Source organism: Lutjanus erythropterus, chromosome 4 (assembly GCF_056507025.1).
Source record: "Lutjanus erythropterus isolate fLutEry1 chromosome 4, fLutEry1.hap2, whole genome shotgun sequence".
Lineage (NCBI taxonomy): Eukaryota > Metazoa > Chordata > Actinopteri > Lutjaniformes > Lutjanidae > Lutjanus > Lutjanus erythropterus.
Window position 1 is genome coordinate 24,517,804 of NC_139320.1, and position 27,612 is coordinate 24,545,415.

At 38.2% G+C, this 27,612-nt stretch overlaps 1 protein-coding gene and 1 non-coding gene across 2 annotated transcripts in view; one reads left to right on the forward strand and one right to left on the reverse strand.

Moving 5' to 3' along the window:
• LOC146328391 (LHFPL tetraspan subfamily member 6 protein) overlaps positions 1-4,532 on the forward strand; it is an 86,067-nt gene extending 81,535 nt beyond the window's left edge. The window contains exon 4 of the mRNA XM_084717404.1: positions 3,706-4,532. Within this exon, the coding sequence (XP_084573530.1) occupies positions 3,706-3,824 (119 nt within the window). The 3' untranslated portion in view covers positions 3,825-4,532. The remainder of the gene's footprint in view (positions 1-3,705) is intronic.
• A 22,909-nt stretch (positions 4,533-27,441) lies between these two features.
• Positions 27,442-27,514, reverse strand: trnak-uuu (transfer RNA lysine (anticodon UUU)). The gene has a single exon. It is a non-coding gene; the product is annotated as a tRNA-Lys (tRNA).
• Between the last annotated feature and the right edge of the window lie 98 nt (positions 27,515-27,612).

A 27,612-nucleotide genomic window follows, 5' to 3' on the forward strand; every position in this document is an offset into this window, starting at 1 on the left:
GTCATCAGAAGTAATTACGTTGGATAAGTTCTAATTTTGTGATTTCCTCTTTGAAAGAACAGCGTCGTAGTACATATAAATTATATTTAACAAGTGTGTTTGCATCAGTGTGCTGCTCAGCGCCTCTGGCATATTAAATTTGCTTGTTGGAGACGACTGCAGCACCATAGTTATTTCAGTTTCACCTCCTCGACAAGACTGTGATGTTCTCCCATGAGAGCAGAGGATTTCACACAAATGATGTGTTCACCACAACCAGTACTTTGAATCTCTACTACTTCACAGACTCATTCATTAAACATGAGCAGAGCAGTCACTACTTTAGTAATTCAAAGATAACTCTGAGTGCAGCTGCAGCACACGTTAATTGCATGTATGTTTGGTATGAAGATTAGCACACTTAAGTTCACAGAATGAATGCATGAAAAAATCCAAATCACTGGTTTGACCTGACAGCTTTTCAAAACGGAATATTTCCACATTTTAATGAAAAACTACAGTAATGTTTAAAAAAAGAGGGGAAGCTAATATTCGTGAAAGACATAAATATGACTGTGACACACAGAAAATGATCTGTCACTGTCATAACCATGTTATGCCACCTATTATAAACATGAAGGTGTCTTTATGAAAGTTTATGACACTTGTCTTTAATTGTCATTCAGTCGATGATGTCATATTTAATAAAAAATTTAACATTGTTTGAGGTGTCTTTGTTATGACAATGTGACATTAATCAAACCACACACATCCAACACCAATGTCAGGACAGTTTTTTTGACTGGGTGTATATAAAAATGTCATTACACTGTTATCACCATGTACTGGCACATGTCATGAACATGAAGGAGTGTTTATGAATGTTTATGACTGTTGTCATTCAGTCTCATTCGCTCAATCACCCATTTTTAGTGCAAAATTGACATTGTTTGAGATGTCTTTGTTATGAAAACTTAACATTAATCAAGCCGATAATGTGTCTGTTTATGACAACTTGACATTAATTAACCCAATAATGTCTCTGTCATGACAACTTGACATTAATCAAATCAGCAATGTCTTTGTTATGAGAGCCTGACTCTATCAAATTTAAAGAAACTGTTTAGTTTTAGTTAATAACTTTACATAAATGATCATATGTAGTTGGTTTTGATACTGGTCATCATGACAGCATTATAGCCTGTGTCATTAATATTTTCCTCGACCTCAGGTAAAGTCGTATACTTGGTACTTGTTATGAAGATGTCATTAAGTTTTATTACACTGTCAAATGCTTTTTTAAGAGTCATGAAAGTGGTACCATTTAGTCTTGACATAAAGATGTTATTAAATGTTATGAGCGTAGTTGTATTGTTAAACATAAAGCAAACCAGTTTTTTTAAGTTTTCATACTGTCAAGTTGTCGTGATAAAAACAGTAACGGGTTATATTGTCCTGGTTAATGTCAAGTTGTTGTAACAAAGACATTGGTCAAGTTTTCATAACAAAAAAATGACAAACAATGTCAGCTTTGCATTAAAAATAACCCAACCGACCAAAGGACAATTGTTATAAACACTCATAAAAACTCATCATGGAAATGGTCATAATTGCAGTGTAATGACAGGCTTATGCACACTCTTTGCAATAAAGTGTTAGTAGTGATTGTTTTCAGCTCTGGCTGTTGAATCACAGTGTGAAGATGATTTGATATGATTTGTTAATGAGATGCCTCCTCCTCCTCCTCCTCCTCCTCCTCCTCCGCCTCCTCCTCCCCCTCCTCTTCCTCCTCCCATCAGCCTGGTAATTAGATAACTCTATTCAATCAGATATTCTCACAAAATTTGATGTTTGTAATGAGATGTCTTGATGGTCATCACAACATTTTCCAAATTTAGAATCCGATGCGGGTCATATCCGTGTTTAATAATGCACGTAATTTCCGCTGAGGATTATAGAAGAGGCATATTAAGGAGGCACTTTGTGTTTTAATTTGTGTTTGTGTTCGGATTTTGGCTCAGTTTCAGCATTTTCCATCCCCGGTGTTCCTTCCTGAAGTGTGTATTGTGAGAGTGCATTTGTCACATACCAGACTGTCTGTTTGCAAATAGTTAAACTATGTTCAGAGCATTTGTTCCTACAATGCTAACAGTTTTTCACAAGGGAAAGGGAAATGTTGTAGCCCGAACAAAAATGTCAAGCGGTTCACAACATTTTCTGCTCTTAACACCAACATGTCGCTGTTGATCTAAGGCAACAGTAGAGGTTTAATGTAGTATTCTTACAATGCAGTACATGCAAACAGATTATTCCAATTAAAACAGGTATTTTAAATGACATCCAGCTGACATAACAGTTACATTATAAGCAGGCTGTCACCTTCACAGTCCACAGAGCACACATACAACCAGGATGAAAGGATGAAACATTCATGAACTGCTGCATCCATGCTTCTACAACATGCTCTTTGGGCCAGAACTGTAGTTCCTGGCACCCCAGTTTCCACATTAAAGGGACGGTTTGGATTATTTTAAGTGGGATTGTATGAGGTACTTATCCATAGTCAATTTATTACCTACAATAAATGGTGGTTGGCAAGCCGCCGGTTTGAGAAGCAGAGAGAGACTCTGGCACGGAAGATAAGGAATGTACTGCTCTGAACAGGGTCAGCAACAAAATGTATTTTAGCCAATTAAAAGGTCCACTCAAAAAATCAATATCAGTTTAAGTGTATCCTATGTTTACAAAATGTTTGCTGCTTTACTTTGCTGTCAGACAGCCTTTGCCAATGGGAAAACACCATTATATAAGCCAAATAGCACTCTATTCTAACCAACCAAACTCCATAGGAAAAATTACTAATTTTACCTCACAGAATACAGGAGTTTCTGGTCTACTGCCACCTCAATCTGTTTATTTAGTTGCACTTTAGTGTGACTTTGGTGAATTTGACCTGTCCCTCAAAGACACTAAAGTCACACCATAACACAAACTAACCAACTGATTGAGGCAATAGTTGACCGGAAACTCTCCATATTCTGTGAGGTAAAATTACAGATTTTTCCTGTGGAGTTTGGTTCATTTGAAGACTGTATAACAAAGTAAAGCAGTGAAAATATTCTAAATATAGCATGCACTTCAATTGATATTGATGTTTTTTGAGGTGGACTTTTTTTTAAGTGGTTAGAGCATGTTTTGTTGCTGACCCTCTCCACAGCAGTGCATTGCTTAGCATCTGTGCCAGTCCTAGTATATATGCAGAAGTTAAGCAAAAAAGATATATTGAAATTACTAGAAAGCAAGGTATAACAAGGTTATAACATAAGATATAACCATCAGAAACAGCAAAAAAGAGCATAAAGCCTAAATCTACAATGTCTTTAATCTCTTAAACATTGACAATGCAGGTACAGAACTTGAATAGAGACAAATATATATCCTCCCGCTGCTTATTTAATCTTAATCTCAAAGTGTTGTGAGTTTTTGAAACAGTTTTCATTAAAAAAAATCTCTATAAGTTCAGTGTAAACACTTCAGATCTCTTCTTACGCTCCGACAGTCTGGTTGAACAGAAATCTAATCAGTTGTTCTCCGGCCAAACGCTTATCTGTCCAAATGTCATTGAAGTCCATTCATGTGTTTTTGTAGATATCCTGCTGACAGATTCAGCAGATAAAATAAAAGGTGAAAACACGTCATCCTGAATCCTCTGCCTCTCTTCTGCAGGTTCCTGCCAGATCGGCTGGGCGTACTACTGCACAGGGGCCGGGGCGGCGGCCGCCATGCTGCTGTGCACCTGGCTGTCCTGTTTCGCAGGGAAGAAGCAGAAGCAGTACCCGTACTGAGGAGAACATCAGAGAGAGACGGGTGACAGGCGGACAGAGACCTCGGGCGGTGGGACGAAAGGGAGAGGACTCTGACTCTGTGGACTCACACCAGTACAGCACATCAGGCACCAAAGACGCCAAGTCATTACGGTGCTCTGCACATCATGGGACACTACTCATCTGACAAAACTGCAGGGACTGTTTCATTATGCAGCACACACACATGGCTTTGAAAACTGGTTCTCCTCTTAAAAGCTGTTCTTAAATGAAAAATGTATGGACCAATCCTATTTGTAAAATTGTTACATAACTATTTCTTTAACAAAAAGAGTATTCTCTTTTTTCTTTTTGTCTTCCTCCTCTTCAGTCATTGATGTTTATGTGATAGTGCGCCCTCCCTGTGATGAAGAGAAAAGTTGTATTGCTTCATTGTTATGTGAAGTGTTTTCTGTCTCCTCTTCATGTCTCATCCTTGCCTTAAACACAAACTGAAATGCAATAATAATCCCTATAACGTAAAGCAATCCAACACTGGCTGCCTGCTTCCTCAACTCAGCCTTTTCAGATTCCAAAAATCTAAGCATAATTTTATTTAACACATTCATAAGATATACGTTGTGTATGATAATGTATTTTATCATATTAGCACATGTTTTGTATTCACTCTTCAAATTATTCTTTGTCATTATTTTCGTTTTGTAAATAAATGTTTATTGAAAATCTGGATTTAAAGTGTTATTTGAATTGGGGATGCATCTGAACACGTTATTCAAGAAAGCAGAAATAATGTGATGGAAACATATTTCTTCAATCCAAAGTTTCTCATTTTCATTAAAAAAAAGTTTGATAATTACCTCGGCAGAATGGAAAAAGGTCACATCTACCTTGATCGATCACTGATTTAATGCATCAAGATTACTCCCTTAACATTTTTTTTTGAACAGCACAAGATGGTCATAACCGTGTCATGACACCTGAAGGAGCCTTTATGAATGTTTATGACTGTTGTTATTAAGTGTCATTTGATCAGTTATGTCAGTTTTATTGCAAAGTTGACTTTGTTTGAGATGTTTTTACTTTTTTATTTCTTTTTTTTTTTTTATCAAGAACCCACCCAAGAGGATCTACTGAGAATTTTTTTTTTATATTCCAAGAGTTTATCTAGAACCCACCCAAGGGGTTCTATCAAAACCTTTTTATATTCCAAGGGTTTTATCTAGAATACACTCAGGGGGTCCTACAGGGAACATTTTAATATTTCAGGGGGGTTATCTAGAGTTTATCCAAGGGGTTCTACTGAGAACCCCTTTATATTCCAACAGTTTTATTTAGAACACACTCAGGGAGTTGTACCAGGAACCTTTCGATGAGGGTTTTATCTGGCACCCATGCAAAGAGTTATATCAAGAAAGCTGTTATATTCCGAGGGTTGTATCTAGAACACAATCAGGGGTTCTATGGGGAACCTTTTAATATTCTGGAGGGTTTATCTAGTACCCATCCTTAGAACCCTTTTATATTATGGTACAAAAAAACCCTTTTTCAAGGATTTCAAGAATCCTGAAGAACTATTTCTTCCAAAAAGGGTTCCTTGGATGAAAAGGGTTCTTAATGGGGAACCCGCTGTCTTACAAAGAACCCTTGACAAACCCATTCTTTAAAAAAGGGTTATTCAGAAGCAAATGGCTCTGGATAGAACCTCAGCCCTTCAGGTAAAACCCTCTTGGAACCCTTATTGCTATCTGAATACAGATAATTTTATTAGTTGATCAGAAACAAACAGATAATTTTGCTAGTTGAACAGAAACAGATCATTTTATTAGTTGATCAGAAACAGATCATTTTATTAGTTGATCAGAAACAGATTTTGTAAGTTGAACAGAAACAGATCATTTTATTAGTTGAACATAAACAGATACAGATAATGACATCTCTGTGCATCTCCACACAGAATTCACCCTGAGGTAAACTGAACAGGCTGCACTCACATTCCTAAAAAGCTTTTCCCATGACCTCTTGATCTCTGCGGTGTTCTCTACATGTGGGAATCTTTTTTTTTTACCACCGATCGATAAAGAGGATAAGGACAGGCGGTGCTGTGAATGTAACTTTCTCCTATTATTGATGAGGGAAATCCTGTGACCTCTCATCAGATTATTTGCCTTTTGATCAGGTTACGTGGCTTCAAAGCGTCCGAGTCTCTCAGACAAAGCCCGAGACGCGATCGCACCCCGGGCCGTGGAGTAGCCGTGCATCCGTCAGCTTAATGTCAAGGGGGTGTCTCATAGTTCCTCCACCTGCCTTCATAGCGTGAATAACAATAATGGTAACCTTTTCAGAGCAATTACCACAGCTGCATGTGTGTCACCTGGGGTATGAGCTGCACCTTGCTCTCCGCTTACTATTTTTAGTCATTTCTCTCCGTTTTCCCTCCTTTGATTAACAAACAACACTTCAGAGATTCAGCCGAGCCTGAGCGTACAGAGTCAGCTCATTCTCTATGCAGCTGTTCTCCATGTATTTGGCTCTCATTAGCATGCCCATTTTCTCACAATGCTCGGCATCCCCCAGATAACGGCAACCCCCTCCCTCCCTCCTTCCTCTCCATCCTCACTTGAGAAATCTCTCCCTCTCAGTTCTTGCTCTGTTTAATATGTTAGCGTGGCTCCTCTGCATTCTGCTCTCTCTGATCTGCTCTGCTGATTGATATCACCAGCGATTGTTACACAGTGTCAACCAGATGCCTCACCAGCACAGCCTGACACATTGGGGTCAAGTTGGAGCGTTCCCTTTCGTTATATCATCGCTAACACGGTGCACCCTGCAATCTGAGGTCGTGTTGCTCGTAGGCGGCTGATCGTCTTGAAACACGTGTGGTACCCAGGAAGTACAGCTGCTCCCATCAGCTGCAGAGTACAAGAGATGTCAAACTATTGTCAAGAATATGAGTCATTTTTAAATCTGTGAGGACCACACAATACTTATTACCACTGCATTGCTATAGAGCAGGGGTGTCAAACATGCAGCTCACAGGCCAAAAGAATGACTTCAAAGTGTAAAAAAAAAAGATTGCAGAGCAGCCTGATGCAAGAACATTTTCATACTGTTATCTTAAATTTAAACAAATGCTCCTGACCTCAGATAACTGTGTAAATGATCCACTTGTGTGTATCTGAGTGCATAAGACTTGTAAATTAGCATTCCTGCCCTAAATGTCAGGGAGTGTTTATTCATGATGAACTTCAGGGTTTGATGTCCTGCTTTCGGAGATCCATGACAGAAATCTGTCGTTTTAATGGCGTCAGCGGTGGAATTAAAAGACCTGCTGAAGCGAAGAAACAGGAGAAGTGAGTGCTGTTAATGCCGTGTTACCTGAGTGACTGCCACTGAAATGAAGAAGAAACGTCTCAATCTGAAAATAACTTCAGAGAAAAAAGCGGCGAAAGACGACTGCAACAAGAGAAGGGGGTCGAGGGACAGCAACTTCATAAACCTGCATTACAGCTGACAGCAGGTAATAATACTTCATGATGATGGGCTTTATATGTAAATGTATAATTATATTATAATTGAACTTAATTATCAAGTGTAATTTATTTTTCAAACTCAAAATATTTTCAAACTAATGAAACAGTCTTTGGTGAAAAACTTAAGTACAGATAACAGCACGACTACGACAGGTCTAGACCTTGTAAATTGTGTTCGTAACTGAAAGAAAATTCAAAATACAAGAAAACTGGAGAATGCAATTAGTTCTCCTAAATCACTGGTACACACCCCTTAAGAACAAATCTGTTTGTACGAATGGTTCTTGCATGATGCCCATTGATTCCAGACCGGAATTACAGTTCTCTGGAAAAACAATGTCATATTTAAAGATATTGAAAGTTTTACAAAATATTGCCAATCATCTTCAGTACAAGATAATCTCTATCAGACTTCTATACTTCTATAACAATATTGGTGGAACCTTGCTGTGAAGGCTCTGCCCAAAACATTTAATTTGTAAATGATTTGTAAGGCTGGAGATCATTTTACTTTCTTCTTCATCATCCTCCACCTCAGTTGGTGTTGTGTGCTGATGCCAGCACCACTACACAGTGTGGAAATGTGTGGAAAATAAAGAGAAATTTTAGATCTCGACAAGTTGTTTGAATAATAGAGAAGTAAAATGTTATTTTGGTGCTCGCCTCCAAAATGTTTTGTGCATTTGTAGTCTGACTCACTGGATGCACACTGCTGGTATAAGCCTTGCCATTGGTCGCTTGCTCCAAGCGTCATCACAGCATCTGCGTCTACATTGTCAGAGTCCCGGGGAAACAACAAAAAATCTCTGAGCTGCAACCTACTGGCTAAAAACAGCAAAGTAGCCCCTGGGAGACTAATGGTACAAATGCAAACAAACTAACAGCTGTTACCGGTGATAAAGTCATTTTAATGCCAGAACTTGCCTCCCAGTGTGCAAATGTTCCACCAAAACAGCACCATTTTGCAGCAACATCACCGCTACATCCTGAGCTTAGTGCTGCCCAAAACGTTTGTGATTGGTTAAAAAAACAAGGAAGGGCATTTTTTCCCCTATAGCAGAATGTGTATGTGTGGAGCCAGACCTTTCTCCAGCACTGAGCACTGAGGGGAGAGATCTGGGTATGCGAGACTAGTACATATATGGATTTACTGTGATCTGTATTGAAATGTATATGTAAAATTGCACTTACTTTTGTATATCTGTTTTGTAAATGAATGATTAATTAATTTTGCACATTTCCAGAATGTCTTGGTACGTCTTCACTCTAAAAAAAAGGGAATGTGGTATTATTTATAGTTTTAGTGATCTTGGCTCACTTGATATCAAATTAGCTACAGAGGAAAAACTCACTCACAAATATGTCAAAATCTCTAAAAATGAAACCAAAAGTATCTGTGCCTACGCTGTTTGCTGTTTTTGCAGGATTTAGCAGTGCATGCTTCATGGGTAAGCTCTGTGACTGTTGCAGGTTGTGCTTGTACACACAAAAAAAAGTTGGATTTGGCTTTAAAAGTAAACCTTCTAAAGCCAAGTCCAACTTTTTTTGTTGTTTAGAAGTTTTGCTTCTAAAGCTTGGAAAATTAGGCAAACTAGACACAAACAATACAGGCATACAATATGAGATAAATTAGGTTTGATACTCCACTGATACCAGAATACAGACCTCACATCAGAGTAGATTTTTGTTGTCGGACATAATTTAGTCCATTTTGTCAATTTATTTTAGCTCTATTTAGTTCAGGGGTAGTTCGGGGGGAAAACCCAAGTAACTAAGCTCTCTTTATCCACCTCTTTGAAATGAGGCTGAGAGTTTATTCATCTATTTTACCTGCCTCCCTTTTTACCACTGAAACTCCTGATTTTGTCATATTTTTCAGTGCAATGTTAAGATTAATGTTAAGTTAATTTGAGAATTCATCTACAGTCAGAAAATTTGCAGGAAAGTCTAATATTAGTCGTGGTTGAAGCTATGCCAGCAGCACGAGGAGCCAAAATCCAAGTGTATCTTCGTGATTTAATGATCACATAAGTATTAGAAATAATGTCTGCTTGAAGTTGCAGTCAGGCGAGAGGACTCATGTAGGTAATAACAGAGTCAGTTTGAAAAGTGAGACAAGAATGCACATCAGGCACACGACGCTCTGTGTGACGCAGGACGTGAGGCGCCCATCCTGGGTGAAATGCTGTCATGGTTTGGGGGCTTTTGTTTGTTAATTCCTGTTTTATTTTGTAGTCCTGGTTCTCCCTCATGTGTCTTCACTTGACTTCCAGTATTTGTCCTTTTCCCGCCCTTTTTGAGAAGCATTTGTTTCACCTGTGTGAATTCCTCGTGTTTCTCTGTTTCTGTGTCAGTTGATCGTCGCCTTAGTTTGCCATCCATCATACTCTGGGTCTCAGTTTCATTTGTTGGACTTTGGATTTGTTTTCATGGCCTTTGTGTTCATCATTTTGCCTTGATTGGATTTGTTTGGTTTTGGTTTTGACCTGCTTGCCTCCACGTAAGCTTTTTGTTCATCCTTTTTCTTTATTAAAATATTTTTGAACTGGTTTTACTTCACCTGTCCAAAAAAACAAATAGCATCAATTAAGAAGAAAAGGTTAAAAAGCATGTATTGTAATGGCCAAATCATTTACTCATTTACTGTGGGTCTTTGTCGAGGCTTTGAATAAACAAACACAAGCGTATGTAGTGCATATAGTGGCAACAGCCACTGGGAGGCCATCACATGACCCAGATAAACATCACAGGTGAAAGAAATAAAACACAAACATGAGATAACACAGAAGAAAGAGAAAAAATAATTTTCATACATCATAAATGAGGAGGATGTGAGGAAAAAACAGGGAGGCCTTTACAAAGAAAAACAACAAATCATTACAGGAAAGAAACCTTTACAGAGAACCTGTGAAGTCTTCAAAGTATCCAGAAAACTTCCCTTTGGTAAAATTCCGGTATTGTGGTTCTAATGTGTTTGACACCCTTGATGTGTGAAGCGGTCCCTCAGGCGTCGCCTAAACACACCATTATACTGATCCCAATTACCCTGTGGCTTGACACTCCAGTTTCACAATGCTAATGACACCTTATTACAGATCGAGGGCATCAAACGCACCAAACCTTTGGTCAGCGAGGAGACAGAATACAGAAACTGTGTTCATCGACTGGATGCTTTGAAGTATCCTGGTCACAACAGACTTTTTTTTAGCCCATGTTTAAAACATATATCTGTATTTATCCTCCATTTCTGATGTATGAAAACGATATTTCTGTGTTATCTCATGTTTGTGATTCAATAGTTTCACCTGTTATGTTGAGTGAAGGCATTTAATGTTTGGAACCAGGAAACAAATGCAAATCAGCCTCAACTCGGAAAACATAATCAAAAGAACAAAGTATGTGTCTATTTGAAAATGGGCAACCTTTTTCAGTCATGACCAAAAGATTTGGGAAAAATGACAGAACAACAAACTAGTTTAACTCTGTGGATCTTAACTAATGACATTTAATCAGACACAATCAGAATCAAACTCACACTAGTTAGTGCTGAGGCTAGAAATCGTCTTTCTTAAAAAAAATCTTGAACTATTATGTAAAGTGCCATGCGAAGAAGAAAACCTTTATTTATTTATTAACCCTCATCCTACCAACATACATTTAATATACACAGATTACCAAGAGAGCCAAGAATAAATTAATTTAAGAAACAACCATCATAACAAAATGTTAGCTTCTTTCTTTCTTATGACACTATTTGTTATGAAAGGAATGTCACCCAATGGAAAAAAAATATTATTACCAGTTTAGGAAAGCTGCAGTTAATTTGTCAATTGTGTAAAATGACAGAGGACATGAAAAAATCTGTGTGTCCTTCAAAATGACTGACAGTGCTTCTGCAGCTCTGATAGTGTGTGATACTTTAAATTAGGACTCACGGCAAACATGAACTCAATCAATAAATAGTTCCAGCTATTAAAATAACATCAGCAGAATTAGATGCTTTTGCCTGGAGTCCACCAGGACAGCTGGTGTTTTTATAAATCATAATTAGAACGGAAATAGAAAATAATTGTATTAAATCGTTACAAACAAACTGATTGACAAAGTCAGGAAAAATTGGACAGAATGACAGAATAAATAATCTGTGAGTTATGACAAATGTATACCTGTGGGTGCCTCAACTGGCAGGATGAAGCTGAATGTTTATTATATATTAGCATAAACCAAAGATAATTTGCTATGCGGGCCTTTAAAATACATAAAACCCAACATCAAGTGCACAAGAGACACTTCAAAACACAAAACTAAAAAGGAGAAATCAACAAACACAATCAATCAAATTTTATCACCTTCCCTACAGGTTAGTGCAGTTCGAAGTGCTTCTCCGATGACTGAAGCTGATAATACGACAGAGGAAGTAACAGGCTGTAATAGAGTGAAATGAAAACTAGATCAAGAAAAAGAAAAATACTGTATAAAATAGATTAAATACTTTAATCATACCACTAGATGAATGCTACTGGAGTTACAGGCAACACAATCGTATGACGCCTACATCGCGCAGCATCTTTTATAACACTGTAGGAGTGGGGATTATTTAAGGGAGAAAGCACTGAATCACCTTTGGAGAGTTCAACCTTGGCAGCCAGTTAGATACTTTTACATCAATTAATTCTTTCTAATTAATTTTTTTCCTCAGCAGTGCCCTAGCGAGATAATTACTGCCCTTAAGAGCAACTCTTCTTTAAAAAAAAAGGTTTTGTGCTACCATAACACCAATCTCCATAAAGATATTGCATAATTGATATTGCTGCAGGATAGCAAGATAGTGAGTGCAATCATATAGAAACTCTGCAGCAGAATAGTGGTTTGCCGCCCTCGTCACCCCTCAGCAGTGGTTATTTTGTTGTGGACTCAAGGTGGATGGAGAAAATAATGGTTATATGAAAAAGGAGAACATGGCTGGGTTACACCAACAAGGATTAAACCCCATTAAATCATGGTTTAGCTTAAAATTATGTTGCACGAAACTTTTAGAGGATCTTAAAACTAAGAAAGATTCATTTTAAACCTCTCTTTAAAACCCAGTTTTGTTTTGTGATCCAGCTTACACTCAAGGAGGTTTAACTTTCAAAACAGCAGCCTCTTAGAGATGGATTGAGCAAAATAATGAAATTACTTGAGAAAAATTAGGGGACAGATTCAATCCAGCTGTGTTTTATGATGCGTCTCTTCTTTCTATCTTTTCTATCATGAGTAGGTTAACTCGGTGAACTAACTTTTTAGTTTTAGTTTAGTTAGTTAATTTAGTTAACTTTTTAGCCAGCTAGCAAACAATGCAACATTTAATTTTTAGCTAGCTAGCAGTAATTGAATATTTTTAACCTAGCTAGCTATTAATAAGGTATAATTTTAGTAATGTAACATGTAACATTTTATTAACTGTTTAGGCTACCTGACTTTTTTTAAAGTTTAAACAATATGCCTAGCTAGCTAGCAGACTTTTTTTTACCTAGCTAGCAAACAAAATAATGTTCATTTAAGTTTTTAGCTAGCTAGCAAACAATATAACATTTTAAACTTTTAGCTAGCTAACAAACCGTATTATGGTTAGTTAACTCTTTAGCCAGCTAGCAAACAATTTAACATTTCTTTTTACTTTTTAAGCTAGCAAGCAAGAAATATAACATTTTTAAAACAATATAGGAAACAATAGGCCTAGCTAGCTAGCAAACTTTTTTTTACCTCTTTGCTAGCTAGCAAACAAAATAATATTCAGTTAACGTTTTAGATAGCTAGCAAACAATATAACATTTTTATGTTTTTAGCTAGCTAGCAAACAACATAACTTTTTTTTTAGCCTTTTAGCCTTTCAACCCAAACAATAGGCCTGTGAAATTCTGTTGACATTTAAGCTAGCTAGCAAACAATATAACATGTTTAAGTAACGAAAACTAACTTTAACTAAAGAAAGCATCTCCATATTGATTAAACTCTAATTAGTTTCAGTTTATATCACTAAACTTAGATTTACCAAGAGATTAGTCAAATCTGGATTTACTCATTTTAAACTTAGTTTTGCCCAACTCTGATTAGAACAAAACTGACAGTAAATTAATCTTTGTCAGTGCAGCCAAGTCTTAATGTACTAAAGGATCTGCAGTACAGTAACTAAGACAGTTTCACAGGTGTTTCACATTGACTGGAATGCAAACAGTGTGCCCAGAAAGTGGAGTTGTTTAGGTCAAAATCTTTGAAGTCACTCGATTTTATTGATTTTAAATAAACTCCCACCCACACATTATGTTCTTTGTTTCCGACTGAGCTTTACAGATCCCTGCTGTACTTAAAAGAGCTTCCAATTAGGCATATATGCTTGCTTTTAGCAATCTGACCATTATCGTGTTTATATGGATGGAAAATGAAGGGAGTTCATGATAACATCCACCAGACAGACTGCATCAGCAAAGAGGATCAGAGGCTGCTCCTCATAAGGATTACAGCTCAAGCTTCACTGGTTCACCTACAGGGATACAGACAGGATGTGGTTAGCAGGGTTTCCAAATTAGCAGTTTGTCTGAACTCAGAATAGGTAATCCACACACTGCAAGGGCATGTTTGATAAAGGAAAAACACCAGAGTCTCCTCATTATTAATAGTGACACTGTTTGCTTTGTAAAGGCCATGTGCACAAACACAGGCGTTTCCAATTCTGGCTGATTATACCTCTGCTCCGGTTCAAAAAAGACTTAACTATGTCAGGAATCACAAGAGGTCACTGGACTCCAAATAGGTCAGCTGACATTTTGATTTGTCACAGGAAGAGCACAGGTGATAGTAATAACATTAAAGGGATACTTTTAAGTGGGGCTGTATGAAGTATTTATCAGTTGTCAGTGAATGATCAGGTCAGCAGTATAATGTATTTTCGCCACCTTACAAAATCAATATCAGAGCACACTATAATAAGAATATTTTTACCAGTTTATTTTGCCATCAGACAGATTTTCTAATGAGAAACCGCAGTTAAATAAGCCAAATATTGCTCTCTCCATACCAACCAAACTCCTTAGCAAAAATCAGTAATTTTACCTCGCAGAACACGGGAGCTGATGGTCTACCGCTGCCTGGATCGGTTAGTTTGTTTGTTATTGTGTGACTTCAATGAATCTGAACTAACATTTAAAATGCAAAAGTCACACAATAACATAAACAAACTAACCAACCACAACACCTGCAGACCAGCAACTTCAATGTTCTGCAAGGTAAAATCACTGATTTTGCCTATGGAGTTTGGTCAATTTGGAGAGAGAGATTATTCGGCTCATATTGAGGTGGTTTCCCATCAGAAATGCCTCTCTAAGTGAGGTAAAGCGGTGAAAATATTATAAATACATTGTACAGCACTCCTGCTGATTCTCCAAACTGTTGGCATGTCAACTGCCGTCTCCTCCACTGACTATGGATAAGCACCTCATACAGCTCCACTTCAAAAATCTGAACTATCCCTTTAACAATGGTTCAGTTCTGTTCAAGTGTGACACCAAACGGACTGCAGTCATCATCCATTTTATTACTTAAACCTGTTTTTCCCTCTTTGATGTGTCTTCTGTAGAAAAAGATAAAGGTGTTAACTGCCCCAACGCAACAAGAGAGTCAGAGAGATGTCAATCAAGCCTGTGCACCCACAGTCCTGAGAGGAGGTGTAATCAGCCAGAATAATTAAAATCACCTGTGTGGGTTTAACATGAGCGTGCATGGCCTTAAAAGTAAAATGTGTTGGATAATCACATTTTCTTTTACCCAAATGAGGACATATTTAATGGTAGAATAATACTGCAGGATTGTTTGTTAATGCATCCATTCAAAGCTGCCCTCTCCTCTCAGGGTAAATGAACAAGAGAGATAGAGAGTGAATAAAGTGAGGGACTGGTGTTAGCAAGAACAAAACAGTGAATCAGACAAATGAAACATTATTCTGTTTTGATTGTTTTGAAGTGGGTACATTCAAAACCACAACACGCCCACACCTCCACATAATGCCGGCTTTTGTGCGAACACGGCCGAAGCAACCTTCATCCTGCCGCCGTGTCCTCAGTCTGCTCTGCCTGTGACCGTTGCTATGGACACTGTTCTGATCATAAACTGTGGAGGAACAATAAAATCATCCTTAAATCACTAAAATCATTTTAAGATTAATTTTCTTTGGTACATAACCATGTAAGGAGCAGGACAGTGTGCAGAGAGCAGGTCATTTTTGTGAAATTAAGCCACTTTATCCCCCACAAAATTCATAATGAAATATATTTCCATATCTTTCTTTTTCAATTTTTTTCTGTTTTATGAGCCGTCTGAAGCTCACGACCACCTTGAAAGATCAGAAACTGAAAAAAATATTTTATAAATTGAAAGGATCTGTTTTGCATCTGAATGAGAAATTCTGCAGTAAAGCTATGCAAGTATAATATATCCTTAAGTTGAAAGGAATAATCTTGATGCATTAAATCAGTGATTGATGAAGGTAAATGCAACCTTTTAACATGCTGAGGTAACCTTGGAGATGAACTTTTCTGAGTAATAAGGAGAAACTTCAAATAGAGGAAATATCCGTTTCCATTTACTTGTGCTTTCCTGAATAACAGATCTGGGTTTGGCTGCATTCCTAGAAACCCTGGTTGGTTCCAGAGTCCCAACCCCAAAACCTGTGTGCTGTATTGGCTGGGGGCTACACACCACTACCCAAAGGCTGAAGCCCAGAAACATCCCGAGCAGAGTGGTCTCTGCAGACACAGTCAAAAAAAAAATGCTTAAGGATGCCTTTAAGGATGTAGCCCAAGGTTATCATCCATCTGTATGCAGGATAAGAGCTCCTCACTGATATCTATTTTATCATTTTTTATCAATTTATTAAAAATGGGCATAAAATCTCACAGGACATAAGGCTATTTCTTGTTTTCCTCTCCTTTTATAAGGTTTTAAGCATGTTGTTTTCCCTTTCAAAAGCGAATTCGAATTCAGTAATGAAGTAAACCTGTGGGCTGCGTGTCTGGACCACTTCATCAATAACGGATGTCAGTTTTTCATGATAGACAACTAATAAGCATCCAAGTCCCAGATGGCCTCCTCCTCTCTACCACTTAATTCCATCATCTCCTCCAAGTTATTTCCTGGTTAGAGAAAAGTGGTACTGAGGGATGCAAAGAGGAAAGAGGCAGAGGAGTGGAAAAGCTTTGGTATCCTGCCACAGATGTATTCCTTGTGTGAAGTTAGCGTCAGTAAAAGAACTGTAGGATGCAGGCTGGCGTCGCCTTTTAAGCTGCTTCAGTTAAAGTTCAAACTGAAGGCAGCGCCATTATTTCCCTGCCCGGCTGCAGGAACTTTCTGAAGACCAAAAAGTAGCACCTCACAAATTTCCAGAGAGAGCTGAAATCATACCTCTGGGCAAAGTCTCAAAAAAACAAAAAAACAAAAAAAAAAAAAAGGATTGTGAGCATCTCAAAGCTTGCAGAGATGGCACAGTTTCCATTCAGCGCTGAACGGAGTCCCTGAATGGAGTTCTGTTGGACTATTTAAAGTTAAAACTTCACCGCCTTCTCTTTACTCAGGGAGCACAAACCCCGATAGACATCGAACATAACAGACAACTAACAGAGTGCAGATACTTCACGAGCCTACGGACTGCAATGTGAGATATATGCAGAGAGAATATGCAAGAGCAGCATTCTCTGAGCTCCTATCTGAACACTGTCACAACACTGAGGAACTGTTCACTGTAATCAAGTCTGCTATCAAACCTCTGCAGCACAGACGACTCCCTGAGGAAACATGCTGATTCTTTTATCCTTCAACAAAAGTTTGTGAGCGACCGATTCCAAATCTGCAGCTCTTTTAACGCTGTTTTAAATTGTTTTAAACCTGTTTCACTCTAATGTTTTTAAAGAGGTCTTGAGTCATATGAAGAGCGTCACCTGTCCCCCAAAAGGTCGCCCCAGCTGAGCTCTTCCAGGAGGTCTTTGATAAAGTTAATCCCAGCGTCTTATCAGTCGTAAACAGCTCTCTGCCCACTAGTATTTATCCAGTTTCGAGCAAACAGTCACTCAGCTCCCGCTTAAGAATCCAGCCTTGATCCCTTAATCTTCAGTAACTATAGAGCTAACTTTAAACTGTTTCTGTCAAGTTAGTTTGAGCCAACTGATACTAATACTGAGAAGTTTGGTAACACTCTATTTGATGAGGTATGCATAAGACTGTTATAACACTGTCATAACCATGCCATGACACGTGTCAAGTAGTCTTAATGAATGTTTATCATTGTTGTCATTGTCATTCAGTCAGTTATTTCATATTTAATGCAAAATTGATGTTGTTTGAGATGTCTTTGTTATGACAACTTGACATGGTTATGACAGTGTAATGAGAGTCTTATGCACATGCATACAAATAAGGTGTTCCCAGAAAGTTCCCAGAGTTTTACAGACCTATAAAAGTGAAACAGACCATCACAAAAAAATGAAGATCACTCAACACTTGTGTTTGGGTTAAATGTTAATAATTGGAGGGTCCAAAGCTAAAGTAAGTTTTATAATAACAATGAATCAAATGTGCAGTGTTAAAGGGATCATAGTGACAAACTCACAGAGAATTGTTACTAACTCTACAGTCGAGCTCTTATAAACCCACTGAACACTTCCTGCCCATCACTAGATCACAGACAAAGTTAACAAGGTGGTGGAAGAAGTTGAAAATGAAGCATTTAAAGAGGTTTTCAAAGATATTTTTTCTCGAGAACACTTGGAGAAAAGACAAGTGAAGTTTTTGAGGTAACTTCCTCTGCTACTTTTTGTGTTCCTGTGACATTTTCCTCTGGTATTTCTGTGGCACTCTGAGACTTATGAGGAATTTTGGGACAGCCACCACAGGACTGTACCACAGGTTCAGCGGTAAATTCCCACGTGTTCAGTATGTGGTACAATCCTGTGGTGAATGTCCCAAAATACCACACAAGACTCTGAGTACTGGAACAGTCTCCTTGGAAAATATCACACGAAAATTGAATTGCTAGCACAAAGAATAGAAATTGTGGCACATGGGGCACCAGTGTATGGTATTTTATCAGAAGGAATTTTACTGAAGCCCAGAGGCAAGTGAGGAAAAATATATTTTCTAAGTCTGATCTAAATCGTTTTCTCTCCTGTGTTTATGATTTAAGGTGAAAAAAGTTTTTTTTTAGTTCAGGTTCAGTTCAGTCTTTCAAAACTTCAGGATCATTTTTCAAAGTTACCTTAAAAAAAGTTTTGTAAATAAACCAGAGGAAGACCTCAAGGGTAATTTTTAGGAAGAGGAATTCAGTCAAAAATAGCTTCTGAATCAAATCAGACAAATAGATTCCCCCACTATATGTGTTATATGCATTATGTTTTCTTCTAAACTAGACTACCTCTTGAGTTTTGGTGAGGATGGCTGGATGTGAGCAGCTGCAGATAAATACATCCAATCGCCACCCCCTGGCTTAAAAGTTTAAGATTTTGATGCATCAAGAATCGTTTTATCATCGAATCATTGCCCTCTGAATCGCAATCGAAACGTGAGGTAGATTCCCACCCCTGATAATGTTGCTAAAACACTGATGAATCAAAATGAGAGCAACAGTTCCTGCTCCTGTCTCCCCAGCAGATCGCAGGACCCCTCCCACTGCCCAGACTGCTATGAAGGTGTCTAGATTATTCACTGTCCAACAGTACAACCGAGCTGCAACCAGTCCCTTCACCACTTCAACACTATCCATACATCCTGCAACTTCAGCTTATTCTTCCTGGATATCTACATAGCAAGCTTAGCCACTGCAAACATGAAGTTCAACTGAGTGCAGATGTGCCTTTTCCTCGCCTGCTCCTTAGAACCAAAAATTACGAAATCCAAAGAAAATTGTTCACCCAAACCCATACACCATAACTCTACAACCCTCAGCAGAGCAGGTAACCTCGAACACTCGGTGAATAAATGTGCCAGTGATTTCTCCTGAGAACAGAACAGACAACCCAACCCCTGGCTAAGATCCAGCTGTGCTATGCTATTGCTCCATGTACTCATCTCCACTGGAGGTCCGCTTTTCAACAGGCAACTTACACAAGCCGACCACCAGCGGCCTTTCAAGGACTTATTTTGCCTGAAAAACTCCAGTCCGCCTCGACACTTTCACCCCCACCAAGGCACTTATATGACACACTTTGGATTCTGGCAGGGATGCAGGGACCTCCTTCACCAGTCTGCCCAAGGTCCTGATGTCCATTTTCTGTGCCAAAGCCTCAAGAGATGCCTTAGCGTTCTGCAGCAGATATCAAACTTTAACACGCCCAGCTTTAGGCAGGGTGAGACACAGACTGGAGGAGGTCAGTATGTGTGAATTTATGAAGCTGTTAGGTCTCAGGAGACACATATACTTGACAAACTTCCCAATCTTCTCGGGAGACTCCTGTTTTTCATTGCTCCCTCCCTATTTCCTCTCGAGATCAAAATTCTACGGCTTTTTGACAAATTTTCACACCATGTACAGACTCACTGGAGAGAAGAATTCCAATTACTTAAAGAAAGTTTTAAAGGAAAGGTGCATGCATTTTGTAAGCTTAAAGGACAATATTTTTTGATTGAATATCCACCAGGCCTCCCTCTTGGGAATTTTACCTTGCGAAACACAGAAGTTGCTGCCTCGATCAGTTAGTCTGTGTTATTTCGTGACTTTGGTGAAACTGAACTAACCTTTTAAAACACAGAGGTCACACAGTAACACAAAACTAACTGTTTGAGGCAGTGGTAGACCAGCATCTCCTGTGCAGTTCAAGGTAAAACTACATTTTTGAAAAGCATGTCGGGGCTTTATAGGAGACTTGGATTACACCAGGTGTGCAGCATGGAGGCATTTAAAGGCTTTTTTTTTCAGCTGTTATTTTCCGTTTGAAAACCTCCATTGTTTGGGAGATTCCACAACACTGTTTTCCTGTGAAACTTCACCTTCACCTTCAATCGGCATGAAGGTGAGTAGATAATGACTTAAATTTAATTTTGGGGTGAACTATCCCTTTAAATAATGTCAGGAAAAGGCACTTTACTTCTCACTTGAAAGTGTGAAAAATCACCATGTCTTTTTATCCTCAGCTAAGACGAGAAGTGATTCATGGTTTCATATAATCTTGTTAGGGCTGTCTTTACACAGTCTTTAGATGCAGATTTCTATTTTTGTTGAGGATTTGTTTAAATTATGCTTTTTCTTCCAATCATATTGTCTATTTTGTAAACTTGTACAGAAGCCATATATATTACATTTCACCTCATTCAATAATCATACAATAAACTACACACATTTCCAGACTTTGGTGCACTCAAGAAATGATTGAAGCTGTTCATTCTTAGGTAACTGATAATCAGGTATTTTTCCACTTCCTGTTGGACTGATATGTGCTGCTGAAGCTCTCACCCACTAACATGCAGGACGGTGATGTCATCCTCTTTTTTAGCACATGATGAATCTGTATTAATGACTTTTGTCCCCAAAAAAGGAGGAGCAAAGGCAGCCTAATCCGTCCCCAAAGCCTCTGTGAAGGATAAACAGATAAACAGCACTGAAGACAATGAAGTGAAACAAGGTGACAGTATCCAAGATAATTATCTGAGGATCAACATATGCTCTCAGGTTAAGAACGGTGATAAAACCTTCGTTATATGATGCTCAAATGGACCTTAAAGTTTAGATAAACTTTGAATTGTCCCGCAAAGTGACCTTCACCGTCCACAAAGCTGCTTCACTGATGGTTTAGTTTTGTTTCTTTTATGTCCATCGTTAATAGCCTGATAATCAGACCGAACTGCCGTTTGGTTTCAGTTCATTTACTCCTTCGATTTGAATGGCTGAACGGTTTTAAGATGTAGGCAGTGATCCAGTTTGGAATCAGGCTGCATCTTTAACATTTTCTCTGTGAGATAACTCTGAGCACAAAGTCTTAAATCTTCATTTTTTCTGTTTTCACTATCTAACTTCTCACATGGCATTCAAGGGATAGTTCAGGTTATTTGATGTAGGGTTGTTATGAGGTACTTCTTGATAGTCAGTGCATTAGGTACAGCAGATGGAGGTCGACATGCCCCCAAGATAACCAATGAATTGATGTGGACAGGGTCTGCAACAAAAAACCAGCATCAGTTTAAGTGTACAGTATGTATATTCACCACTTTACTTTGCTGTCAGACAGACTTTTCCAAGGGGAAACTGCTGTTTATATAAGTAGGGCTGCACAATTAAGATGTATGCTGAAAAACCTTTAAATTAATGAATGTTGTGGTGCAGGGATGTCCTGTCCTTATCAGATTCTACAGACTTAAAAAAAAAAAAAAACTTTATTTGGAAAAGATTCCTAACCAAAAATTACACCATAGTCATTTTAATGTTTTTCAATCAAAATAAGAATAAGGATTTAAAAATTATCATCACTTCAAATATTGCAAATCATATTGCAATAGCAATACCAGTCAAAATAATTGCAATTGTATATTTTTTCAGAATAGTTCAGCCCTATATATGAGCCAGATATCATTCATTCCAAAACAACCAAACTCCATTGGCAAAATCAGTAACTTTACCTCGCAGAATACAGGAGTTGCTGGTTCATTGCTGCAATGATACGCTAGATTTTTGTGTTATTGTGTGACTTCTGTGAATCCAAACTATCCTTTTAAAACACAGAAGCCACACAATAACACTGACTAACTAACAGATAGAGGCAGCGGTAGACCAGGAACCCCTGAATTCTGTGAGGTGAAATTACTGATTTTGCCTATGGAGTTTGGTAGGTTTGGAGAGAGCGATGTTCGGTTTATAACCGCAGTTTACAGTCAGAGAATTCTGTCTGAAGACAAGGTATAGCGCTGAAAATATTCTAAATATAGCATGCACTTAAACAAATACTGATTTTTTTTTAGGCTGACCTAAAATGCCTTTTGTTGTTGACCCTGTGCACAGCAGCACATTTCTTAGATTCCATACTGGTGCTCCTCTCTGGTTCTCTATACCGAGGATGTGCCAACCAGCATCTATACACTGGCTATGGATAAGAAATCCAAACTATATCTTTAATATGAAGATTTAACACTGCCGCCATTTGTCTTACACGCTAAAATGTCTCATCTGAGCAACAAGAAATTGAAGTAACATTATATTGCAACAGAATCTCATACACCTACGTATTATTTTTTTTATATTTATCCACTAAGTATTATGTCTATCTGGCTTTTAATGGGCTCTGAATAACTCAAGCAGTCCCCTTCTCAGGCAGTGAACTTCCAACCGTCCTCATGAAGGACCATTTGATGGCTTTTAATATAATGTAAGCTTCTCTTAGAAATTATATCTGCAAGCCATCAAGATGTTTTATGTTAGAGGAGATATATTTCACTGTTAACCTCGAACATAAAAATGTAAATGAAGTCTAAAAATGACTGATTTTTATGACACTTTCTCTGAAAACATTTTGACATCACAGAGAGTCATTTGTGCAGAGTTTCTCTGCCTCTTTTGGCCCCTGGCCCACATTTTTTTTTTGGTCCCAAACTTCTCATGGCCTCAGGAGTTTGAGAGTTCTCATGCTGAAATGTGAATAAGGCAGATTTTTGTAGTCTCTTTCAAGAACATGAACGAACTCCTGAATTTATTATGTAGAAATGAGGGTATTTAGAATTGGTTTAAAGGGATAGTTCGGTTTTACCTACAGTACAGTTGGCATGTATCAGCTTAAATGTACACTATATTTCAAATATTTTCACCATTTTCTGTTGCTGTCAGACATCTTTTTTCAATGGGAAACCACTGTTGTAAAAGCCAAATACCGCTTTCTCCAAACCAACCAAACTAAATAGGCAAAGTGTGTAATTTTACCTCGCAGAACATAGGTGTTGCAGGTCTACCTTTGCCTATATCAGTTTGTCTGTGTTATCACGTGATTTTGGTAAATCCCAAGTGTCCTTTTAAAACACTGATATCACACAATAACACAAACAAACAGTGGTAGACCAGCAACCTCACTTTTCTGCAATGTAAAATAACATCATCACCATCAGAAAAGGCTGTCTTATGGCGAGGTGAAGTGGTGAAAATTATCTAAATATTGCATAGACTTAAATTGATATTGATTTTTTTTTCAGTGGATCTTACCTCATATAACCCCATTTCAAAAAAATTCAAACTATCCCTTTAATATAAGCCAATATCAATACATAAGTCTAATGACCCGGTTTGCACATCAAGCGGGCCCACATGAAGACCTGACCCCGAGATTGAGAACCCTCTGCACTAGAGGCTCTTAATGTCATTCAGTTTGAATGTTTATTGCCCCACAGCTGTTTCATGTCAGTCATCTGTCATTTCTGAAGCAGCACAAACTAGAAGTGAAGTGTCACCGCGTCTGACTGATACCATATGTTCTGATGCTGCATTTAAATGCTCTCTCAGCTCCACAAACACCTACAGCGATGTCTGCTAATGTAGAAACGTGAATTTTTATCTCAGCTTTATCAAATCACAAACAACATATTTTGTGGTAAAAACTCTCACCCACACTTGCACAGCTTGATCCTTTGATATTAATCTTTTATTATCAGTAATTAATGATTAAATAGTTGGCCGTGTGACAGTTAATCATATATAAAGCGAGGAGAGCAGAAACTAACAGCCTGACGTTATTGTACTTTACATCATTACATCTCACAGACGGACCACTGCTGTTTGGGATTAAAATGTGATTTGATAGTTTAGATATGAAGAATGTAAAGACACAGAACATGCCTTCACCTTCACTTTATTCAGGTATTATTTATAGAACAGGGTTTGAGTATTTGATATATTTACGTTTTCTTTTTTCTGAATATAAAAATATTTCTCTCTGTACATCAAGAAAATTACCAGCTGAAGGTTTTAGTTGGCCAACGTTCTGATTTATTTCTACACCGACATTAAATTTAATAATGCAAAGTGAAGAGCTCACCAGCGGCCATTTTCTTTTCAGGGCGTTAAGCTCTTTCTTCTACTGCTGTGTTTCAGGTTACAAGACGTATAAATATACATAATCTGACAAACCATTATCACTTCATTGCTTTCTGATTGAAAATTAAATCTGGAGGGGCATTGGGCCATATTTGAAGCTAAAATAACATATTAAAAAACTTATTAGCTACCATCAGACAAGAGCTAATGTTAGCATTTAACCACTTCCTAGCTAGCAGTACCATTTGAAAGAGACAATAGGACAGGCGTAAATTAACACACATCTTGGAAACACTTAGTTAATTCTAAGCCTGAAAGTAAACCACAGTGGATGTGATCAAGCTTGCCATGTCGGCTAATGTGAACATTAGACTTTGTTGTCTCTTCACCCGACCACAGAAATGTTCAGTAGCATTATGTGGCATTATGCTTGCTGGAACACAAATTTCTGTGTAGTGTTCATACCGATTACATCCACCACAAAAGAGTATGATAAGGAAAAGATCAGACTGTTATTTTGTTCAAAGCTAGCATACCTGTTTTAGCTGCTAGCTTACATACTTGGACCAGAGACAATTAACATCATGTTACAAGTTTGACTGCTTCAAGTGTGTTTTACTTCTATGATTAAATAAACATGTCCAAAATGTGCTTTTCCTATCAGACTGTGTAACATTATCAAACAGTCCTGTTAGCTAGGAAGTGGTTGAATGCTGATGTTAGCTGCTGTGTAATGGTAGCTAATGGCTTATCAAATATGTTCTTTTAGCTTGAAATATGTCTCCATATTCCTCCAGGTTTTCACTGTCCGTTGTCTTCTCTGTTATTGATCAATTGGAAAGTGGTGAAATGATACAGATTTGTCAGATTCCCCATGTTTGTATGACTTTCAGCCTGGAAAACAGCAGCACGACTAGGAGCTTCCCACCCTGAGTGTGACGTCAGAGGAAAATGGCCGCCATGTAAATATGGTTCTGTCCTCTCTTAAGCAACAGAGTGAAAACACACTCATCATCCATTTGTCAGTAAAAGCTCAGTTGAGGTTTGAACAGGGCTTCAGTCCAAACTGAGTTAACCTGGGCCTCTATTTACAGCTCCAAGAAACGCAGAAACACGTCCATCACCTCTCCTCAAACAGCTTGTGCAGCATAATCCAGGACCTGTCGGCAAACTGTTGCACCGTGCCCAATATTTACCTCATTATTGCCTTTATTTTCCTCCTGTGTAAGGCTATTTGCTGATAGGTGCAACCAGAGCGCTGCCAGAGAGCAGAAAACAGGAGGTAATGAGGCAAATATTAGACATTTGGACCCACTGTGCAATCGTTTGGCTATGAAGCAGCTTGGTTTATGCTGCACAAGATGTTCGGGGGATTCTGCTGAACATTTAAGGACTGTACTGTTGTGTTTTCCAGTTTCAGCTCCTTAACTACAATTTACATTTGTGCTGACTGTTTGCAAATGCATGATATATACTTTCTGAGGATGTATTTTCCATGCTGTTTCAGTCAGTCCACCGTCTCCAGTCATTGCTGTGTGATAGGAAAATCTATTAGCAGACTTTTGAAAGTTGTGTGTGTTGTGTAATCCATCACAATGAATGTCAAAAGTCTGCATTGTTTTTCATCAGTTGGCTTATTATATTATTGTTGCACTGCAATGGAATTTTAGTGCCTGTTTTAATGGAGACCAATGGACATAGGGAACAGACATTCAAACACAGCCTAGACACTCTGGTTGTGTTGCCTGTGCTGTTAATCACTGTGGGAGATATTCATGTTCCTCACTACACACAATTAATTTCCTGGACGTCAAATACAGTAGTTTTGGGTTGATAAAGTGTCCTGAACACAGCAAAATAATGAGAAAATAAGAAGGTGCAGGCGGAGGGTGGGGTCTCTGTGGATGCAGGTGCCACCACACACTCCTGGTGGGTGATAATTGAGATGGATTATTTTTGTATGAGTCTGTGCAGTCTATTATTGTTGTTTTTTGTTTTTTTTTAAATCTTGTATGTATTAATTCATTAATCAAATTAAAACCAGGAAAATCAACTGGATTGAAGATAAATTAAAGGAACATTTTGCAGATTGCTTTTGGTGCTTGAGCAAAACTGTCTCTGGGTGGAATGACCTCCATATTTCTGTCCTGGCTACCAGCTCTGCATTCACACATTGTCCTTTGCAATGTGCAAAATGCTGAGTTGTGATTTAAAGTACACTTTACAGTCCCTCCAGGAAGTTGGGATGCAATATTTTATGCAAATTAAATCAGTCCCTGTGAATTCTGCATGAACTTGCAATTTTGTCCAACCACCGCAACTTTTCTGAAAATCTGACCAATCATTGTAGCTTCAAGTGAGTCCCACCAATGACAGCAGGCCCCTTTGTAAATGACATACATGTGCATCTCAGTCTCACCATTTTATTATTTGCAACTTTTTTTTGTACTTGCTTTATTTAGTTTCCCATTGCTACTGACATTCATCAATGTTCTGTGAATTTTCATATTTTTAAATTTTGTGCTGTTTCAACTAAGTTTGAGCTCCAAAATATTTTGCTTCTTGGTGGGATAACCCCTCAGTGCACTTTATAAATAAGCATATTTTTGTAACCCTGAGCATCCTGGTAAAGTTACTTTATAACACTCAGAACAGAATGCAGCTTATTCTCCCTGGAACAAGTTGCCTTTGATTTGAATGAATTATACAAAAAAAAAACTTTTTTTTGCAACTTTCATTTTCTCCCACAATTTCATTGCAAGATACAGCTAAAAACATCACTTTTTTGAACAAAAGCTGCTGAGAACTCAGGCATTTTAGGCTTCAAAAAATTTAAAAAGCCCTCAAAATCCTGGAGGGGCTGAGTTTACACTCAGTAATTTCTTCAGAGACCACTTGGTTGAATAACCTTAGAAACTTTGCCGCCGAAGTTCCTGTCATGATGAGTATTTATTAATCCACTCCGTCCAGAGTTCACTTCGCATCAGCTTTGCTTGTGTGATTTACAGTTTCACGTGTCCGGGTCAACTCACCGTCAATCTCTCTGTCGTCTGCACCGTTTAAACTTTTTTAAAACTTCGATCGCCCGAACAGGGACTTGAACCCTGGACCCTCAGATTAAAAGTCTGATGCTCTACCGACTGAGCTATCCGGGCTCTTGTAGAGGTTCCACGTCGGACTTCATAGTCAGTCATATGGTACATGAGCACTCATGATTTTCTTATTTTCTTTTTGTTTGTTTTTTCCTTCTATC